Genomic DNA, 21,959 nt, shown 5'->3' on the forward strand with positions numbered 1-21,959 from the left:
GCACTAAGCACATTGAGATAGATATACATTTTGTACGGAAAAAGGTGGCTCGTGGCCAGGTTCGACTGTTACATGTCCCTTCTCGTTATTAGATTGTAGATATCTTCACCAAAGGTCTTCCGTTGGTGTTATTTGAAGATTTTCGGGACAGTCTTAGCATTCGGCGACCTCCCGCTTCGACTGCGGGGGTGTGTTAGAATATATTCTGATAAATTGTAATAAATTGTATATATTTAGTTCCTAATATAGAGATATTTAGTTTATTTAATTCCTAATATAGAGATATTTAGTTTCCTTAATTATAGCCTAATTATACTCTTGTATTTGTGTATATAAACTATTGGTTAATGAAATAAATCAAGGGATTAATCTCTTTCATTAACATCTTATTTTTAAACGAATTAAAAAAAGAAAGAGTATCACGTAAAATAAAAAGAGAGTACTAAATTCGTCCCTCAGGTGTGTGATTTCTCGGAGGAGTGATCGAAATTTATTGTTAAAGTCCATGAAGAGCCGTGTTGAAGTTTTGCAGTGCTAATGTGGCAATTTACTCCAATTTATCTGGTTGTCCACAAAAAGAATGACCTTTACAACCTGTTTGGATATTGTATTACGTTGTTAGTTTAAAATATAATATTTATTTTAATTATTATTTAAATTTTATTATATCATATGCTGAATTCATTATTAAATATTGATGAAAAAAATCATTTTGTTTAATGATCTATTTAATATGATCGCATCGTTATTTTGTTCTTTTCTTATTTTTGTCTTTACTTATTATTTTATAATTTTATTTATCATTTATCCTACATTTTCTATAATAACTCTACCTCATATGCTAATTTTCTTATAGGTTATCTTTTAAATTGTTGATGTGTGATATTATGCAACAACGATAAACGATACAATCTATTCAAATGTTATATTCATTAAAACAATACAGTATAATACAATATAATATAACACATTATAAAACAATACAATACAACATAACACATTATGAAACGCACATATAACAACCATCCAATCAGAGTGTTAGTGGTCAACCATTTAGAATACCTCAACCCCACATGTCAAGGAAATAAAGATAAAACCTTTTCTTTTTCTTTGCGATAATCACCTAGTTCCCCAAAATCTCAATCTCGAGTTTGTAAGTTGAATTTTGAGATAACAGCAAGTAATTGAGCCACTTATCTACAAGATTAATCAGCTAAATCAATGGCAAATTGCCAACTTCCCTTGAACGTAAGCACCCTCCCACTAGGTATATATTGCAAACTCAAAATTCATATCTCGATACAATTCTTAATTCAGGAACTAAAAATGATATTAAGCAATTGAAGTTAGATGTATGCGCATATTTGCTAGTCTTTTATACTCAAAGTGGACCTTCAAATACATGGAGGAGCTGTCCTAAAATTATTAGAGCTGCCAAAATGGATTGGTCCAACCCAATTTAACTCCACCATTGAAAGACTAATGACTTAAAAGGGACAAGGTCAAGAGCTAGGCTAGCGCGTTTTGACAGCTCCAGCTATCATTATTTCCAGAGCAGAGTACTATTTCTGTCCTTGAAACTTCAAGTCTCAGATTCAGGAAATGAAATTGCCATTAAAAAAGCTTCATTTTTTAAATGCTTTAACAAATGATTAGTATTCAACTCGATACACCTTGTATTCAAGAAAATGACAAGATTACAAGAACGTACAAAAGTAAAATATGGTGAACGTCGACAACAATGTTATATCATGTCCCAACTATTTCCATGTATATAATCTACTTGCAGTAACAGATCAAAAGGATGCTCTCAGAGCCTTAAGTCAGTCTTTAGGCATTCTCTTTGTCCATAGAGCAATATCATCTGATTGAGATTATGAGTTAGTCACTATAATATGAAATATTCTGTATATATATATATATATATTTTACAAAAGAAATCTATTTCATCAATAATTTGGATATAAAAGGTAGTAACTGTAAAAGTTGTGAAAATGCAGGTTAGCATATGGTAACTAACAGTTGATACTAGTTCCAAGTAGCAAAAACTGATACAATACTAAATAGTTGGAGTTAAAAAGTTGAATGTTGTAGGAATAAGGCGCTAAAGAAAACTAATTCTCATCCTAAAACGACATAGGTACTAGTTTAGATCACTAAACTCGAGAAACGATTATTTTTTATAAAGAAAACATTTTTGTCATGCCAAACACAGCAATCTTTGACCAATCAGATTTCATCTAGAATAGTGTATGTAATAACAAGGCGGAAGAAGCTTCTACATCAAGGCCTATAATTTGACATTCCGTGAAAGACTATCATTAAGCTTGTCCTTCTATATCATGTGACTAGCTGTTTAATCAGCGATCACTGAGGTCATGATTGAATACTTTTGGTCATACCGACAGAAATACTATTGATGATTAGCATTTTCAAATGATGTCTAAATTCACTTGTTTCGGAGTGCATAGAATGAGAACATTGAAATCAATTAGATTCTTACTAAAATCCACTACACCATTGAAGAGCTAATTTGTATACCACAATTATTGAGAAGTACATGCTTCTTGGTTTATAGTCATCTATTATGACTCCTAATATTCTCTAATGAAAATCGATAGTTTAAGGAAGTTCTATCATAGAAGACGCGTTCGAGATATTATCATACCTCTTTATAGGTTAACAGGGACCCTCAATCCATCATGTGCAAGTTGAACTGGTATACCTTCTCTGCAAGCAAATAATCTTGTAAAGTTCCAGAGAATCTGCTAAATCATAAAATCTGCAATCCCCCCTTCCTCTATAGAAACACTAAGGATATACCTTCTAGACCATTCCACAAGGAATTCATTATCTTTGTGGTGGTCAAATTCATGAGTCATTCCAATAAGTAGAGCCCTCTTTGGGCATAGCATCTTCAACGCCTCGAGAGTCTGGAAAATTAAATATTTTCAGATGTTAAAATAGGGCATGAATAACACAAAGGTCAAATAGAGAGTTCCTCTAAAGTAAACACACCTGAGTAAGGCAAAGGTGAACATTGTGGGAACCGTTCTGCACATATTGAACACAAAAAAGCATACAATTTAAGAATATAAATCAAGAAAAAGGAAGAATAAGACCTAACTAGCCTAAATAAAAAGAACCCTCCCCAGAATCCTTAACAATGGCATATCTTGCATATATCAATCCTAGATGGAAAATATACCCCCAAAAAAGGAGAAAAAGAGAGAAGCAATTTTAAAATTGTTGAATGAGCTGAGAATTAAGGTTTATCAGGGTCCAGCAACCATTTATAGCCGGGTGCATCAGCGCAAAAACAAGTATGTACTTTTCTTAAAAGGATAATACATAAATATCGCCATCGACTTGTCCCTGAAATTCAACTACAGTGAACACCATTTTTCAATAAGAAGTTCTCTCCATTTTTGGTGGCGACCTTATATATTAGGAAAGATGGAAGTGAAGTGGGCAAAAAAAAAAAAGGGGGGGGGGGGGGTAAATGACACGTGGCAGCTCACTTATAGACCACCATGTTCTCATCTTATTATGGTTATATACTTCTCAGGATGGCAGGAGATGCAGTTCAAACAATGACAAGAAGTAATAGGTCTCCTGCAAAGTTTAAAGGTGTAGTTGGATCTTCAGAACAAGTTGAAAGGGATCCTTGTGTATTATCCCTTTCTTAAATCGGCTGAAAATTCCATTTCTACTACTGTTAAAAAAAAATCTGCCCCATGCAGCACTTTCAACTATCCCTTAACTAGTTCTAACCATGAATACCACTTCATATGGAATTCCTACAATTCCTCCTTTCTAGTTTCTAATATCAAATTTCCCAAACATATTTTGTCAACCAATAGAAGCTTGGTGCATAACATTTATTCATAGCATGAGTAGCGCTTGGATGGTAGGACACAAATAGCTAGTAGGAGATCTGTTATATTCTGAATAGATGGGGTATTTATAATTAGGATGGAACTCAATGGGTAATCCATTTTACCCAATTTTCCACCACGAGAGTCCAGACTTGTGATTTAATGGTTAATAGATGATGGTATAATCCACAAATTTATTGACAAGGGATGATTGTATGCAAAACGATACTGCATCTTTTGAACACTAATCAACAATGTTAAAGTTTAATGACTGCAGAAATGCAGAGGTTCATAGTCAAAGAGAGAGAGAGAGAGAGAGAAGAATTATGCTCCTAATAGTTGATAAGAGAGAAGAGTTATGGTGGGAGATGGATGGTATCAGAGGGGTATGTGAAGGGGCTTGGGTGATTTGTGGGGACTTCAACATCACTAGATATGCCACAGAAAAGAAGAATAACAGGGGGTTTCTAGGGCAATGCGAGAATTCTCAGAAACCATAGAAGATTTTGAGCTTGTCAATCCTCCTTTACTTGGAGGAAAATATACTTGGGCAAAAGAAAATCTTCACGAGAGTTCTTCAAGATTAGATAGATTTCTCTTCTCACTGATGGGATGAGGATGAGGAATTCAATTGCGTGCCTGTCCTTTTAAAGTGTGGGGAATGGGATTTTACAAAGTCCTATATCAAATTTGAAAATTGGTGGATGGAGGTGAAAGGATTTGAGAGAGTAGAGGGGTGGTGGAAATCCTTTTGAAATATCAGGAAGGCCTGATTTTATCTTGGCTAGCAAACTTAAATTATTAATAACCAAGTTGAAGGAATGGAACATTGCTTATGAAGGGAACATGAAGAAGAAGAAGATCACGCTTCTTAATCAAATTAACAGTTTTGATGTTTTGCAGGAACGAAGAGCTCTAAATGAAAACGAGTTGCTGGAACGGGCGTCACTACATATGGAATTCCAGGATATGGCAAAAAAAAAAAAAAACAGAAGAGATCTCACGGAGGTAGAGGTCCAAAACTTTATGGTTGAAGCAAGGAGATAAAAACATCAAGGTTTTGTTTGGAGAGCCACTTGGTAATTGGAATTAATGTAATTACTAGGGTAATAATTATCAACCTAGTAATTACTAATTAAACAACCTAGTAATTACGCTAACGTGTTTGCTTGCCACAATGTAATTACAGTGTAATTACAAGTTTACTATTTGGTTGCATAAGTGCAATCATAAAATTATATTAAATTTTAAGAATAAAAGTTAATTATCTAAAATTAAAATTTATATTAGACAAATAAGGGCCTTTATAATTGATATTAAATTAAATATTTAAGATATATATTGTCTTTTGAAAATATATTAATTAATAAACATATGTTCTTAACTAGTATTATAGTTTTCAAATTAGTATATTTTAATTAAAATAATCATAAAAACTAAAAGTACAAGATTTCTATGAACATCATGAAATGTATGTTTGACAAAAAAAGATTAATATTATAAATATAATGTCATAAAATTATATTTGACAAAAAGATAATCTATCAAGTATAATTAAAAATCGGAAAAGGGTCAAAATTACCTTCGAACTATTCGAAATAGCTCAAATATACCCTTCAACTATTTTTGGGATCAAATATACCATCGCCATTACTAAAAGAGACCACAAATACCCTTCCACTTAGCGGTTGACCATTAAAGTTGACTTGACAGTGCCACATGGAAAACAATATCCACATGGACGGCCACGTCAACTTCTCTCCCTCTTCCTCTTTCGTTTATGGGTATTTTTTACCCCTTTTCTATAATTTTAATTTTTCTAAATTTCCTACACCACCACATACTCCTGAAATAAAGAAGAAGAGGGAGAGAGGCTGATGTGGTCGTTCATGTGGATATTTTTTTTCATGTGACACTGTCACGTCAGCTTTAACGGTCAACCGTTAAGTAGAAGGGTATTTGTGGTATCTTTTGATAACGGTGAGGGTATATTTGATCCCAAAAATAGTTGAAGGGTATATTTGAGCTATTTCGAATAGTTCGAGGGTAATTTTGACCCTTTTTGCATTAAAAAATAAATAGCTTGCAATGTGAAATATCAAGTCAAATATTCCTAAAACAAATGAAACTGAAAATATAGCATAAGTTCTATATTCAAAACGAAAAACTTAACATAATACTCTTATGTCAAATTTCAACATAACGTACATAAATATGATTTAAAAGTAAAGGAAAACGTAAGTCTATAATCTTGTTCAACAATGAATTTTACTTTAATTTAAAAATTATGCTAATGAAAAAAAAAACTAAAATAGAATAAATAAATAAATAAATAATACGAAAAAATTGTGTGGAATCACATGAAGTAAAGGTTGGAATAAGAAGAAAATGAATATTAATAATATAAAATATATTTTTAGAAAATATTAGACTAATAAAAATATTTTAAAAAAAAATAGAAATAAAAAATAAATTAAAACAAAAAAAATAAAAATAGAAATAAAAGGAAGAAAGAATTTTAAAAAGTTTTATGTAATTACATGGTGTAATTACACCCAATTCATTAATCTCCCTTGGGAATTGAGGAGTATAATCACTCTCTTTCAATTACACCCGATTCCTCTCTTACCAAGTAATTACTTGGTCTACTAAACATGCCAAAGAGTTTATTTATTACACCTAATTACACCAAATCTCAATTCCATTGTGGCTTTCCAAACAGGCCCCAAGTCTTTTTAGAAAATAAATTCTCCCGGAAGATCCAATCATATAGATAAGTTGGAGGTACGGGGGAACCTAAACACTGATTTAGTAGGGATTAGGAATGAATTGTGGCCCATCATAATCTCTCTACTAAAGAAAGAAAGTTGGAGACCTCAATTCTCCTATCTGTTGGGTTTTGGGTCTTTTTCCCTTCCTATGTGGATAAATAAAAGTCTAATTTGGTCCAACCTACTTTTGTCCATAAGTCCAATACTATGGAGCATATGTAAGACCTCTCTACGTCTTATTTCTATTTTTCACAAGAGAAAAGATTAGCAGCCACAAATGAGAGAAAAAGAGACTGCCGATTTTCGTCCAAAACTTTCAGCCTTAGTAGCCAACTTCAAATCGCGATTCCCGCTTCGTTTCTTGTCTGATTGAACTGATTTTTGGATAGCTTATTCCTTTCAACTTAGTCTTTGATTGAGAACTAAAAGAGGTGAATTCGGAGTCTTATAGCACCAGATTTCAGGTCGTGAACAGTAGCTGCATTTTTGGTGATTTCACTCCTTTTTTCTCTAGTTCTTTGGTGCTATCTTGCAGTTATTGTTGCTCATCGTTTGGCACTTCTTTGGTGGACATTTTGAAGAACATATTGTAACTCTTGTTGATTATAGAGGAGCTTTGGTCCCGTGGTTTTACTCTTCACTCCAAAGAGGTTTTCCACATAAAATTTGGTGTCTCGTTTGGTTGATTTAGTTGTCTTGCCATATTTATTTTTGTTGACATACTTGCTGCCAAAAAATTGTTTGAGCTTGAATTTGTTTGTCTCATCTTGGTTCAAATAAAAGGAAAAGTTTAGACTTGGGTACTCTTCCGCTATAGCCTTGTCGTGCATATTTGTTAGTGCTTGTCTTTCCCCAACAAAGTGGTATCAGAGCTTGAGGTTATTGTTGATTATTTGAATGATGGAGGCAAATATGAGCAAGATCTCATCTCTTCATTTAAGACATCACTCTTAGCATATTCCATAGTTCCAATACCACTGGGAGTAGAATTAGTCAAGGAAACCCAAAGAGTTTCCCAAGAGTCTGGCAAAGTGCTAAAGAGCTAGAGTCCCTGTATTTTTTTATCAAATTTTACACCCATTCCGGATAGCTGGTCAAGGACACCCTGAAAATTATTTATATGATCAGAAATAGGATTGCCCTCTTTATATCTGATATTCACCAATTGTTTTAGCAGGAATAACTTGTTATTGCCAGTTTTCGAAGCACAAAGTGGTATCAGAGCTTGAGGTTATTGTTGATTGTTTATTTGAATGATGTAGACAAATATGAGCAAGATGGTGTGTTTTGAATGATAGTAATTATCATATTTGAAAAGACAAGATGAAAGATCTTCTATTTGTCAAGAAAATGCATTTACCCGTGTTTGCTTCTAATAAACCTCAGTCTATGAATGATGAGGAATGCGAATTTGAGCACCTACAGGTTTGCGGCTATATTAGACAATGGGTTGAAAATAATGACAGAAGTCATATTGTGAATGAGACACATGTTAGAAGTCTATTGGATAAGCTCGAGACACTTTATGCTTCGAGACTGGCAATAACAAGTTATTCCTACTAAAACAATAGATGAATACCAGATATAAAGAGGGCAATCCTATTTCTGATCATATATATGATTTTCAGGGTGTCCTTGACCAGCTGTCCATAATGGGTGTAAAGTTTGATAAAGAAATATAGGGACTCTGGCTTCCTAACACTCTACCAGAGTCTCTTGGGAAAGTCTTTGGGTTTCCTTGAGTAATTATGCTCGCAGTGGTGTTGTAACTATGGAATATGCTAAGAGTGGTGTCTTAAATGAAGAGACGAGAAGAAAATCTCAAGGCACATCTTCTTTAATTTCACACTTCGATGTTTTGGTTAATGAAGACAGGGGGAGAAGCAAGTTTAGAGGTCACAATGACAGAGATAAAATTAGAAGTAAGTCAAAATCTAAATACAAGAATTTTACATGTAACTATTGCCACAAGAATGGGCACACGAAGAAACATTGCTACAGGTACAAGAGACATGAGACAACAAAAGAAAGATGGCGATAATGAAATCCGTGTTGCTATTATTGCTAAAGATGTTCTTCTTGTTGCTTGTGGTGAAAGTGTCATTAATCTTATTTGTGATGAGTCTAGATTGTTTGTGGATTCTGGTGTTACTTCTCATGTCACGCCAAAGAAGAGATTATTTTCTTCTTATACTTCAAGTAATTTTAGAATGTTGAAAATGGGCAATGATGATGAGGTTGAGGTACTTGGCATTGACACAGTTTGCTTGGAAAGTAACAATGGTTCGAGATTGGTTCTCAACAATGTCAAATGCTCCAGATGTTCGCTTAAATTTGATTTATGTAGGAAATCTTGATGATGAGGGTTATTTCAACACCATTGGTGCTAGCCAGTGGAAGCTCACTAAAGGTTCAATGGTTGTGGCTCGAGGTGACAAGTTGTCTAACTTGTATGTATTCCAGGGCTCCATTTCTAGAGACTCAGTAAACTTGGTAGAGAATGATACTTCATCAGAGTTACGGCATCAAAGGCTAAGTCATATGAGTGAGAGGAGGATTGATATTTTGGCTAATAAGAATTTGCTTTTTGGAGTGAAACAAGCAAAGTTGAAGAAATGTGTTCATTGCTTAGCCGGTAACTAAAAAAGAGTTTCCTTTTAGAGTCACCAGCTTTCAAGAAAGCTTGATTTGCTGGAGTTGGTACATTCTGATTTGTGTGGTCCTTTTAAGGTAAGGTTTCATGGTGATGCAGTTACTTTGTAACTTTTATTAATGATCATTCTCGCAAACTCTGAGTATTTTCTTTGAAGTCCAAAGATCAAATACTTGATGTGTTCAAGAATTTTCAGGCCTTGGTTAAGAGACAAACAAAGAAGAAACCGAAATGCATTCTCTCAGATAATGGTGGTGAATGTATTGGTCCTTTTGAAAAATATTGCAGAGAACAGGGTATTCGGCATCAGAAAACTCCTCCAAAGATTCCTCGGTTAAATGGTTTATCAAACAGGATGAACAACACTCTAATTGAGAGGGTTAGATGTTCGCTTTCAGATGCTAAGCCGCCAGATTCTTTTTGGGCAGAAGCACTTAATACTACTGTTTATATTATCAATGTAATTCCTACTATTGCTTTGAATGTTGATGTCCCTGACAGAGTTTGGTCTGGTAAGAATGTCTCTTATGATCATCTTATATTATTTGGGTGCAAATACTTTGTGCATGTTCCTAAGAATGAGAGATCAAAATTGGATGTTAAAACTAGGCAGTGTATCTTTGTTGGTTATGGTCAAAATGAATTGGCTACTCTTTCTATGATCCAGTTGGGAAGAAACTTGTTAGAAGCTGTGATGTTGTGTTCTTTGAATACCAACCAATTGAAGATCTTGACAAAGCTGAGAAAGTTGATCCTCAGAGCAGTGAGAGCTTAGTTAATTTAATCCAGTTCCTTTGTCTATTGCACCTAGGGCTACGTATCAGTTGTTTTGGTTCGATTTTGAAGTTTATCAGTTTGACTTATCGATTATCGATTTGTAGACATGCTAAATCATTATAGAACCATAAAGATATTGGTTTATTAGTTATCAGTTTACTGGTTATTGATCATATCGATTTGGTTATCGGTTTAAACGTTAAGATATGACACACAAAAAAAATCATTGAAAATCACTTAGAAACAAGGTAACAAACCAAGTGAATCATGCACATGAATTGATAGATTGCATCTTGCTCAAAAGCAAATACTGTCACATTGTAGAATAATCGAGAGTCTGAAACAACCAAAATAAGAGTATGAAACTAAAGCCTAAGTCAAGGACTTTATATACCGAACGGTATAAATATAATTTATCAATTTATTATCGGATTATTAGTTAACCCATTAAGAAAAAAATCATTAAAAGTTGATAATCCGATAATAAAAATATCAAAATTGTTATCAAAACTGCTAAACCAATAACCCATACCGATGAATCAATAACTTTTTTTCGGTTCAGTTTTGAACGACCCTAATTGCACCAGTAGAAAATCATCAAAATAATGAAAATCAAGTTGATAATAAAGATGGTGATCATATTCGGAATGAACAGTATGATGTTGATGCTCCAGTACAAAATGATGTGGTTGGTCGGCAACGAGCTGTTATTGATGCCCTAGAGAGTTCTCTTAAAAGATCTACTAGAGAGAAAATACCTTTATCTCGTTATTCTCCCAATGAATATGTACACTTGGCCGATGGGGGAGAACTTGAGAGTCTTGACGAGGCCATGGAAAGTGAAGAAAAAGAAAAGTGGTTTGATGTCATGAGAATCATAACTTTTATTTGTTTAAGCTACCTAAAGACAAAAAAGCTTTGAAAAACAAGTGGGTTTTCAGGGTGAAACATGAAGATGGTAACCTAATTCCCAGTACAATGCTAGATTAGTTGTAAAGGGATTTAACTAGGAAAAGGAAGTTGATTTTGATGAGATATTTTCTCTATTTGTGAAAATGTCATCCATTCGCATGGTTCTAGGCTTAGCTGCAAGTCTGGATTAAGAGGTTGAGCAAATGGATGTTAAATCTGCTTTTTTACATGGTGACTTAGATGAAGAAATTTATATGGAGCAACCCGATGGCTTTGAAGTCAAGGGAACAAAAAATTATGTTTGCAAACTGAAGAAGAGCTTGTATGGTCTAAAAGAAGCTCCCAGGCAATGGTACAAGAAGTTTGGTTTTTTAAGAGTCGACAGGTCTTCAAGAAGACTTCTTCGGACCATTGAATTTTTGTGCAAAAATTCTTTGATAGTGACTTTATCATTGTTTTGCTTTATGTTGATGACATGCTTGTTGGTCATAATGTTTGCAGGATTCAAAAGTTGAAGCAAGAGTTGAATAAGTGTTTTGCTATGAAAGACTTAGAACCAGCAAGGCAGATTCTTGGCATGCAGATTGTCTATGATAGAGAGGCCAAGAAGTTGTAGTTATCACAAGAGAAATACATTCAAAAAGTACTTCATAGGTTTAACATTGACAAAGCTAAGGTTGGTAGTACACCTTTAGCTATGCGCGTCAAATTGAGCACGAAGCATTGTCCTTCCAATGATGGTAAGAAGAAAGATATGAAGAAAGTTCCTTATGCTTCAGTCGTTGGTAGTTTGATGAATGCAATGGTGTGTACAAGACCAGATATTGCTCATATTGTTGGCATTGTTAACCGTTTTCTTTCTAATCTAGGAAGAGGGCATTGGAATGCTGTGAAGTGGATTATGAGATATCTTTGTGGCACTATATAGCCCGTGATGTTAATACTCATAAGTTTACTTCAGGCTACTTGATTACTTTTGTAGGGGGAGTTGTGTCTTGGCAATCTAGGTTCCAAAAATGTGTTGCTCTATCTACTACAGAAGCTGAGTTTATTGTTGCTGTTGAAGCTTGTAAAGAGTTGCACTGGACGAAGATATCTTTGGGGGAACTTGATTGTACTCAGGAGAGGTATGTGCTTTATTGTGACAGTCAAAGTGTTATTCACCTTGGTAGGAATTCTATATTTCATGATCGGTCTAAACACATTGAATACTAAAAGAGTTTCCAAATTATTATTTTTTTAAAAAAATCTGAACCATGTGTCAAAGACTCAAATCATGGTTTACCATATGCAGTGCCCAAATCTGAAGTATGAAAATTAACATTAGAAAAGCGTACATTTAGACTGTAAAGAGAGAGAAAGAGAGAGAGAGAGAGAGTTTCCTTTTCTCCCTATTTTCTTTTTGTGTGGGGTCAACTCGCACACACTTGAGCTCATTGAATATACTTAACTAATTCATCGGCTAAATTATTACGGTTTACAAGCCAAACACAGGTGTCATGTATACCTACTCAACAAAGGAGCAATGGGCTAACATTGATTGTTGTAGCTAGGAAACAGAAATGGGTCTCCAAGTTATTACTCCCTACTCCTCAACCACTCAAGCCATACCCCTTTAAGACTACATTTCATTTTTTCTAAATAGCAAGTTGTGCAATCTCTAAGCTGGTAGTTCATGTTTTGAGGATCATTTGAGGAAAAACTATACTATCTCTAACACCCAAGGATGTGTCTTAGTGATCAATAAAGCAGGAATGGACCATGGGATGCCGAGGTTCAAATCCCAGAAGACGCAAAGACCAGCTTATTCTCTTTCCATCTGTTTTAACTTTGATGGACAGAGTTATCCAGTATTTGTACTTGTGGGAGGTAGCTGGTGCTAAGTAGATTAGCCAAGGCGTGCACATATAAACCCAAATACCATAGCTATCCAAAAAAAAAAAAAAATATATATATATATAGTACAACATATATGCAAATGGAAGACATTTAGTAACCATGCTATTAAAGTGAGATCTGGAAGAATAACCAACAATGAGAATGCACAGACGTAATACTCTGCTATGCATCCTAGTTAACAACCAAAGCATGTTCATGTGGTCATATACCACATAGATTATGCAAGTGGTGACCACTGCTTTTAAATTTAATCCATAGAAACGCATTAGAATGAATAACAGGCTCTTTATGGGCTTCAACGGCAAGATGTAGTCAAATAATTGAAATTTTATAATGCCTAAACTGACCTTATAGAGTGTGTCCAAAATAAGCAGATCTAATTGTTGACCACTATCTTTTGAAATGTCTGCAAAAGAGAATTCTTCCTTAACAAGACTCAACCTTCAATTATCAAGAATATACACATTTCCATCCAATGAGAACTAGGCCAGGAGGCTTCAACTATCCTCAAGTCCAGTGACTGGATGAAATATTAAGTTCCTTAGGTGAAAGGGTAAGATCCACAATGATCAAATTCAAACTCCACACATCAGAGGGTAAGATCCACAATGATCAAATTCAAACTCCACACATCAGAGGGATAGAGATAATACTCACAGGATACAGTAGTTGGAAGAAAGCGTGAAACATCAGATATATATGCAACTCTGAATTTTTTACCAAAAAGAAACCCTAAGCACACGTAATCTTCGCCATGCATTACCTACATCCAAACTCTACAAGTTAAAACAAGAAAAGACACAAGGAAATATAGAGTACATTCAAATAAAAGAATGTATGGTGAAACTCACTGGCAACGGAACAAATTCTAGTCCTGATGCAACAAACGTCTTTTCACAATCATTTTCAATAATCTGCCAATCAAGTTGTGCTACACGTCTAATTTCCTGGCCTTCCTTAAGTTTCTTCTGGACTAAGTAAGGAAATTTCTGAACAAGGCTGTTTCAGAAAAAGAATTAAAGGAGAATCAAGAAAATTGCACGAGAAGCAAATGGTGCATAAGTGAAACATGATTATATATAAAATCCAAAGATGATACAGAAGAGCGTGCCATGTTTAGTACACATGCACATATTTTCAATGTTATTACTTTGCTGTCAATGCAATAATTATTTGTTAGGGGAAATCTGGAGAATAGGTACTTTTTATTAATGAATCAAGGAAAAAAAGGAAATTGTATGGCAGAAGTAACAACAGAAATGAATAGTAGGAACCCAATAAATTACAACTTTTACATCCTTTCATGCAAGTAAGAAGTTTTATCCGTAGCTTTGAAGAAGAAAAAAACTTTATTTAAGTCAACGAAAACTTGTATCACAGACTTCAACAGTAAAACCACTAAATTAGTTAAAACAATGTACAGTCATGGAACTAATAATAAACGCACAAAGTCCAAATCATGACAGGATGTTCAACTAGATGTTAAGTGTATCTTCCAAATTGGGGAGGAATTGACACATAGACTTACAATCCATCTTTTCCTTCATCGTCATTCTTTCTTTCTCTCGTTATTGATTTTTGGTTGCCATGGAGGAGATGGTCCTTATTAGAGGGATTAGCTTCAAGTCCACCAGGCAATTTTGTTGAAATGCAATACTAAACTCCATAACATTTATAGAATTATAGATTGACTACTACTGACGGATTGGAAAGACTGTGGTTATCACCGCTAGACATATAAAAGCAGCAAAATTTTCAAAAAAGTACCTATCCATTGAATATTGAGTCAGGTACACTGGTGTCGGATCAATATCATTTGTCGGGCTAAAGGGTTGCACTGCACGGATATCATCCAAGCCGAGAGTTGCATCAGCATGCTCATGAGTCAAAATAATCTGATAATATCACAACCCTTGGCTAAGTATACTGTGTTCCAAATAGACAGCTCTATATAGAATAGCAAAAAAAAATTGAAAGACCTTTCTATCTCAAAAATCAGCGAGCTACTTCAATCATATACCCATCTCTTATCACAGTTCTCTAGATTTTTTACATCTTCTTTTAATGGAGAACACCATCATTTAGTTAAATTTAGTCCAAACAATAAGAGAAGTATGGTAATGACTAATATTTTTAGTGATTTCTGATCAATAACAAAGCAGAAGTCCAAACAATTAGAGAAATATGGTAATGACTAATATTTTTAGCGCTTTCTGATCAATAACAAAGCAGATGGTTGAACTGGATCTCCATCTGCTATGTAGCTGATACCCAAAAGTAAAATAACAACAACAACAACAACAACCACCCAGTGGAATCCCACTAAGTGGGGTCTGGAGAGGGTAGAGTGTACGCGGATCTTACCACTACCTCGAGGAGGTAGAGAGGTTGTTTCCGAAAGACCAAACCCAGGTAACAGAATAATAAATAGTAAATACAACATAGCGTTAATAGGAAAGTCTATAATGAAGAAACAACTCTCAGCAAAAAAGTGATAATACGACACACTACACACACAAAACGCTGATCCTCTACTAATTTCCTCCCTCTACTAACCTTCTACCCTAATACATGTTCTCCACTCCTTCCTATCTAGGGTCAAGTCCTCAATAATATGGAGTTGTGCCAAATCTTGGTAAATCGCTTCTCCCCAATACTTCTTCTGCCTACCTCTACCCCTCTGACTCCCCCCTACAACCATCCTCTCACACTTCCTCACTGGGGCGTCAACGCACCTTCTTTGCACATGTCCAAACCATTTCAGTCCCGTTTCCCTCATCTTATCCGCCACAGAGGCCACTCCTACCTTCTCTCGAATAACCTCATTCCTAATCATGTCGCTCCTAGTATGACCACACATCCATCTCAACATCCTCATCTCCGTAACATTCATCTTCTGAACGTGAGAGTTCTTCACTGGTCAACATTCCACCCCATACAATAAGGACGGTCTAACCATCACTCTATAAAACTTCCCTTTAAGTTTGGGCGGTACCTTCTTATCGCACAAGACTCCAGACGCAAGCCTCCATTTCGTCCATGCTACCCAAATGCGGTGTGTGACATCACTGTTGATGTCCCCACTACCCTGGATTACGGACCCAAGATACTTAAAGTATTCTCTCTTGGGAATAGGTTGTGTGGCAAGCCTCACTTCTGCGTCTGCTTCATCTACCACACCACCGAATTTGCACTCTAAATACTCTGTTTTGGTCCTGCTCAACCTAAATCCTTCGGATTCCAGAGTCTATCTCCAAACCTCCAACCTAACATTAACTTTGTCCCGCGTCTTATCAACCAATAATATGTCGTCTGCAAAGAAAATAAAAAATCTTTTATTTTGTATATTGAAATATGTTACTCCCTCCGTCCCAATTTATATGACTTAGTTTGACTTGGTACGGAGTTTCAGAAAAAAAGGAAGACTTTTGAAATTGTGGTCGAAAATAAGTCATAGATGTTTGTGTGGCTGTAAATCATTTCATTAAGGGTGAAATGGGCATTTTAAAGTTAAATTATTACTAAATGTAGAAATGTGTCATTCTTTTTGTGTCTGACTAAAAAGAAAAGCGAGTCATATAAACTGGGACACAAGGAGTAATAAATTTCGTTCACATCGATATTTGTTTTCAAATAGAGAGGCAAACTAAGGCCATTAGATGTCAGATTTGTTTCTCGTGAACAAAAACTAGGAAATTTTGTGTTCGCTCAAATAGGGAAAATTTGTGTTCTCTTTTTATTTTCTGTACCTAGAATTCTGGTTCGAAAATATTCGACCTTTGTTATTGAGGTTTCCATTTTTAGCAAGTTGAGTCGAGCTGGTGCAGACCATGAAAGACTGTGAAAGCAAATTCAAGATGCCCTACATATGCAGCCTCGTAATAAATTTTATTCCAAACATAAGTTGAAGGAAAAATATTGAACTAATGAATGTCCTACAAACCTTTATGTGTTAAATTGGATTTTTCCTATATTTATTCCTTTCCCAAACATTTGAGCAACAAGGTTAAAATACAAAAGTACAAGAAGTTATCTAAATTTCTACTATATTAAAATCACTGACAAGTCTAAAGGACCGACTAAAAACATATTCCCAATTACCAGTCAATTTAAGATGAATCCTTTGAAACTCTTGATCAAGAATTCTGGAGAATAAGCTTAGTGTTGTATGTCGACTTATAGTTTTGGTGATTTAAAGGATGTTTTGGTCCTAAAAGCTGGTCAAACTTGCTTTTGAGCAATTTTTTAACTTAATTTGGTGTTTGCTTGACATTTAAAATGCCTTTAAGTTAGGTGTTTTGAAGCCAAAATAAGCTAAAAGGTGTAAGTTGGTCACCCTCAACTTATTAAGTACTTTTTTACTTAACAACTTTTTTAGTTTGACCAAAAAAATTACTTTATTATCCCTTAAGTATTTTATAAACTCCAAAATACCCTTTCCTTATAGAAACCCTACGTAGGACTCTTTTCAAACCAGAATTCTTGAGCCATCTTTCTCCAAGACTCTTTCCTCAAGAGACTTTCTCAAGAGGAAGTAACTTTCTTTAAATACATCGTAATCTCTTTCTTGTCTTCGAGATAGAAGTAAGCGTGCAGTAAAGAAAACTTAAAGTCTTCCATTGATTTTTTTTCTCGGGTATTTGAACTCATAGTCCAAATTCATGTAATTTATATATGATTTTTTTATAGTATTGGAGTATATTTTTTTTATTTACAAACTTAAATCAAATTATAACATAATAGTTATTAAATAAAATAATTTACATTTATTCAAAGCAATCTTATCAAAGCAATTTATAACTTAAAAGTGAATTGAGACACAAATTAATTTGTTTTTGAGTTAATTTAAAGTTAAAAGCATTGAAATAACAATTATTATTACTATAAACAGATTTAAAAACAGACTTAAGGGTATTTCAGTCAATTAAGCAGAAAAAGAGATTTTCAGAACATTTTTACCAAACACATCAACTGCTTATTTTCGGTTCCAGCGATTTTATCCAAACGCGTAACTTCTTAATCATAAATTCAGCTCCAGCATGTAGAAATTGCTTTTAAACTCTTATTACTTAAAAAGTTGCTTAAATTCAGCTAAGCCAAACAGGATCTATTTTTGTTAAGCAGTGGCTTTGGATGTAGCACAGTTCATTTCCTCACTTAGAAATCCTCATCAAAATTCAGAAACTTTTGATGCCTATCAATTCTGTCAGAAGGCTTCTACCTCTTTTTTCCATTTTCTGCAATTTAAACCCTCTGGATGTCCATTTTGGCATATATCATCGTCTTCCTAGTTTCCTAATATCCCTATCAATAAGCCAAAGGTGCAAAGCACTTAAAGGAAACTCAATCAACTTATTTGGTACACTTCCCAGAGATGCCGAAACAGCTATATCTTCCATTTTTTTTAGCTCTAATAACATAGCATCCTTGAGGTCTCATAATCCAATACCTAGAATGCTTATAACCAGATACATAAGGCCCCAAATACCACCTCTCAGATTTCCCAAATCCTCATGAATTGTTTGATTTAGCCTGATGAAACATCATACTTGTCATATCACAAAGTGAGTTTTGTTTGAAAAGTTCTATCAACTCGCTATCTCAGCTTATTTGCACCCCTAGCTTGGAAATGTACAAGTTCCTTTACTATTAGAAAGTTAGTGAATTACAATTCCCAAGTGAAAGAGCAACATACTACGAATTTCTCTCAAAACACAGGTTTTGTGATAAGACCTGAAGTATCTAGACTCTCATCAAGTTACATATAATGATTGACGTCTTTTCTTTTAGCAAGGTAAAAGTGATATACTTAGCAATTTGGAGCTTGGTTAACTCAATATAAGCTGCATATTCTGCAAACACAACAAACAACAAGATACCTAGTGTGATCCCACAAGTGGAGTAAGGGGAAGGAGAAGTGTACGCAGACCTTACCCTAACACAAGCATTATTGAAATAAAAGAAACTCTGCCCAGAATAGTCTAGGGAAAAAATGGGGAAATTGTGTTTATAGTTATGTACCAAGAAACATAGAGAGCATCACCTTGCCTTAGGATATGAACTTTCTGTGATGGGAAACTAAATATAACCAATAGTGCACTTATGATGCTAATGTAATGTGGCTTTTGGACATTAATGTAAGAAAACAAAAAGACAATGAAGTAGACCTCTGACCCATTAACGGTTATTCTGGACAATTAAGAAAATAGAGGATATTTAAAGATTGGTTTTAAGTGTGAAGTCATATAGAAGTTATTAGTGCCAGGGCATTCTTGTGCTTGTTCCAATCTAAAAGTATTTGGGGAATATTCAAGACACAATAATGAAATGAGTCAGCAATATTTACCTTGTTTGAAGGCAATGTTGAATCGTCATCAATAATTGAAGACAGATGAAACGCAGAACAAAATAAAATTTGAAGACAGATGAAAAGAAGCATAGCTAGAAAAATGTGATGCTTCCAAGTAGCAAATATTACAAGTATATTAACATATAGAAATGAAGGATGAGTGACAAGTAATATAAAGATAAACATGTTTCACATGCGAAAAATGGATTACCATTTCTAAAAGATCCTAAAAATAAACATATTATCCTTTATTCTTTCATTCATATCCTTTACATGCATTCTTGTTTCTTAGTTACAGATAACCATGTAATTATGAATGAATAAAAGAAGCAAATCAATGCTAAGGCATGTAATAGAAACATGTGTAGCAGAAGGAGATAGAAAGTAAAATGGAAAAAAGAAACAAAAGAAAATCATATATGTAGAAATATCTTAATATAATAGCTTTCAAAGGATACATAGGTATAAACGTATAGGTAAGTTAAGCTTGGAAATAATAGTACCACCACATGAATAAACTTTTAATTCTGCGTGGTTGCATTCGTTTCACCTAATAGCATGGTCGAGGGTCTAATGGAAACAGTCTCTCTGCCCTGCAAAGGCAAAGGTAAAGTCTATGGGCATCCTACCCTCCTCAAACTCAACTGTGGAATTACACCGCGTATGTGTTGTTGTAATTACTAATAGCTTGGAAATCTAAGTTGTATACACAAGCCAGATGGTTCAAGCTATTCCTCAAATTAACTTTTTGTGCACATTTGATAAGTTTCTCATTAACCGTGTTATACAACCTCAATCTACTAATAGTGCAACTGGAGAAATTAAGTTAATAAACTTAAAATGAACTCACAGAATCAACTTGAGGAATTCTATAACGAGTGAACCACCGAAGTACTTGCTCCCTAAATGTCTTCCCAACATCAATTAATATGTACTTGTGTTCACCATTGTCCTTACAATAATCAATAAGAAGAGATGTATTACACCTGCAGGCCATTACACAACTGTTATTACCAGTCACTACCTCATAACTTTAAGATCAACTAAACAATTCTCAGAGTGCACAAGTGTACTCATCATCAACCATACTACTCAATTGTTGCTGTATAGCTGATACTTATCTAACATGTTGCAGACCTAGTATAAGAATTATACATTTCCTTTCTCTAACAGCTTAGACTTGTATCTTTATCCAACTCATCCCATTCTTCTTTTCTTTACAGTAATAGTACTGATAAAAAGGAAGCAGTTCTGGTAAGATTTGTAATATGAGACAGTCACATAATTCAATGTGGAACCACATCAAATAGAGGTTCTGGATTCGAGTCTCACCACCACCAATCAACAATGATACAATTAATGCCAATAATTATAAGTAAATAAATGTATCTAGCTAACAACTTGAGCTTTTATATGAGATCTCACAGAATTCAGCATAAATAATCCTCAAAAGACTTCTACTGTAATAATTAAACGTACAATGAAAAGCATGAATATGTACTTGCTTCCTGAGCTTCTTCTCAATTTCTAATTATGGATCAATCTGTACTTGCTCTGATCACCAATAATCAATTCGCATTGATTTATCATAAGCAACTACTCCATATAATTGGATAAGCTGCAATTAAACAGTTCTCAATACAGAAAATGTAACAATTACTTATCAAACACATTGCTTAACATGTTGCTAGATTCGACAAAAATGTACCTAAATCAGAACATACATATTATACACACAGATCAACAATTCAAAAACCATCAAAATGCAATAAAATCAAAAGGAAGATAATGGAGAAATGACCTGTAATTAGGGTTTTGTTCAGGTGGCAGGGTAAGTGACTGGGAACAGACTGTACATGGAGGATCGGAGGGGCGGATCAGGCACAATGCATTGGGAACGGCACTGGAACAACCGGTGCCGAGGAAGATCAACGCTGATTGCGGCTGCGCGCTGCCGTTCTCGACGGCGGCCATTTACGATCGGAGAAGAGATGTGCGTCGTGTAATTTGACTGAGGAGAATGTTCCGGTATATATTCGAAATGGCGACACAAGGGACCAACAGAAGAAAACATGGTCTATTGTTTTTTTCTTCATTTTTCGGTTGGTATTTTTCTCACACTATAAAGAATTTTATTTTTTATTTTTGGGTGTGAGTGGGGATAATTTTTTAAAGAGTAACTTACCTAAATAGATATAGTTATAAGGTTATTGAATTTGAATAGCTATAAGTATGTTATTTACTAAAAATGACTATAGTTTATCTCTATAACCAGTTGCATATTTGTACAAATACAGTAAAACCTCGATAAATTAATATTCAATAAAGTAATAATTTCGCTAAATGAATAGTTTTCTTCGTCCCAACTTATGCCAGTTATATTAAAGTAATATTCTCGCTAAATGCATTAGATAATAATTAAAAATAAAGTATTAAAGGCCTAAAAAAATATAATGTAATAATTACTAGAATACATCAAGATTTTATATATATTTAATCAGTCAATAATACTAGACCAATAACTATTTCTTTTTAAAATATGAATCTATAGTTGATTGTTTTTTCTTCCCACCAAAACCAAAATTAATCTCATCTTATTGGTTAAAGATGATTTTTGTACGCCTTTTAAATGATGAGAAGATATTATACTTGGATTATGATTTTTAAATATCTAGCTTTTTCCTTTTATATTTAACATAAAATCTCTTCATAATCTATAT

The 21,959-nt window shown here is 34.2% G+C and overlaps 1 protein-coding gene across 1 annotated transcript; it reads right to left on the bottom strand.

The window, feature by feature from the left end:
* Positions 1–1,606: 1,606 nt before the first annotated feature.
* LOC129889050 (putative hydrolase C777.06c) lies at positions 1,607–21,320 on the bottom strand. The gene is made up of 10 exons (XM_055964162.1): positions 21,041–21,320; positions 20,090–20,225; positions 14,658–14,785; positions 13,742–13,889; positions 13,548–13,653; positions 13,238–13,296; positions 3,019–3,054; positions 2,824–2,933; positions 2,669–2,730; positions 1,607–1,864 (listed from the first exon to the last, which is right to left on the bottom strand). Exons 1-9 carry the CDS (start codon positions 21,211–21,213, stop codon positions 2,673–2,675), a joined length of 954 nt encoding a protein of 317 aa, XP_055820137.1. The 5' UTR covers positions 21,214–21,320; the 3' UTR covers positions 1,607–1,864; positions 2,669–2,672.
* Positions 21,321–21,959: the final 639 nt, after the last annotated feature.

Source organism: Solanum dulcamara, chromosome 5 (genome assembly GCF_947179165.1).
Source record: "Solanum dulcamara chromosome 5, daSolDulc1.2, whole genome shotgun sequence".
NCBI lineage: Eukaryota > Viridiplantae > Streptophyta > Magnoliopsida > Solanales > Solanaceae > Solanum > Solanum dulcamara.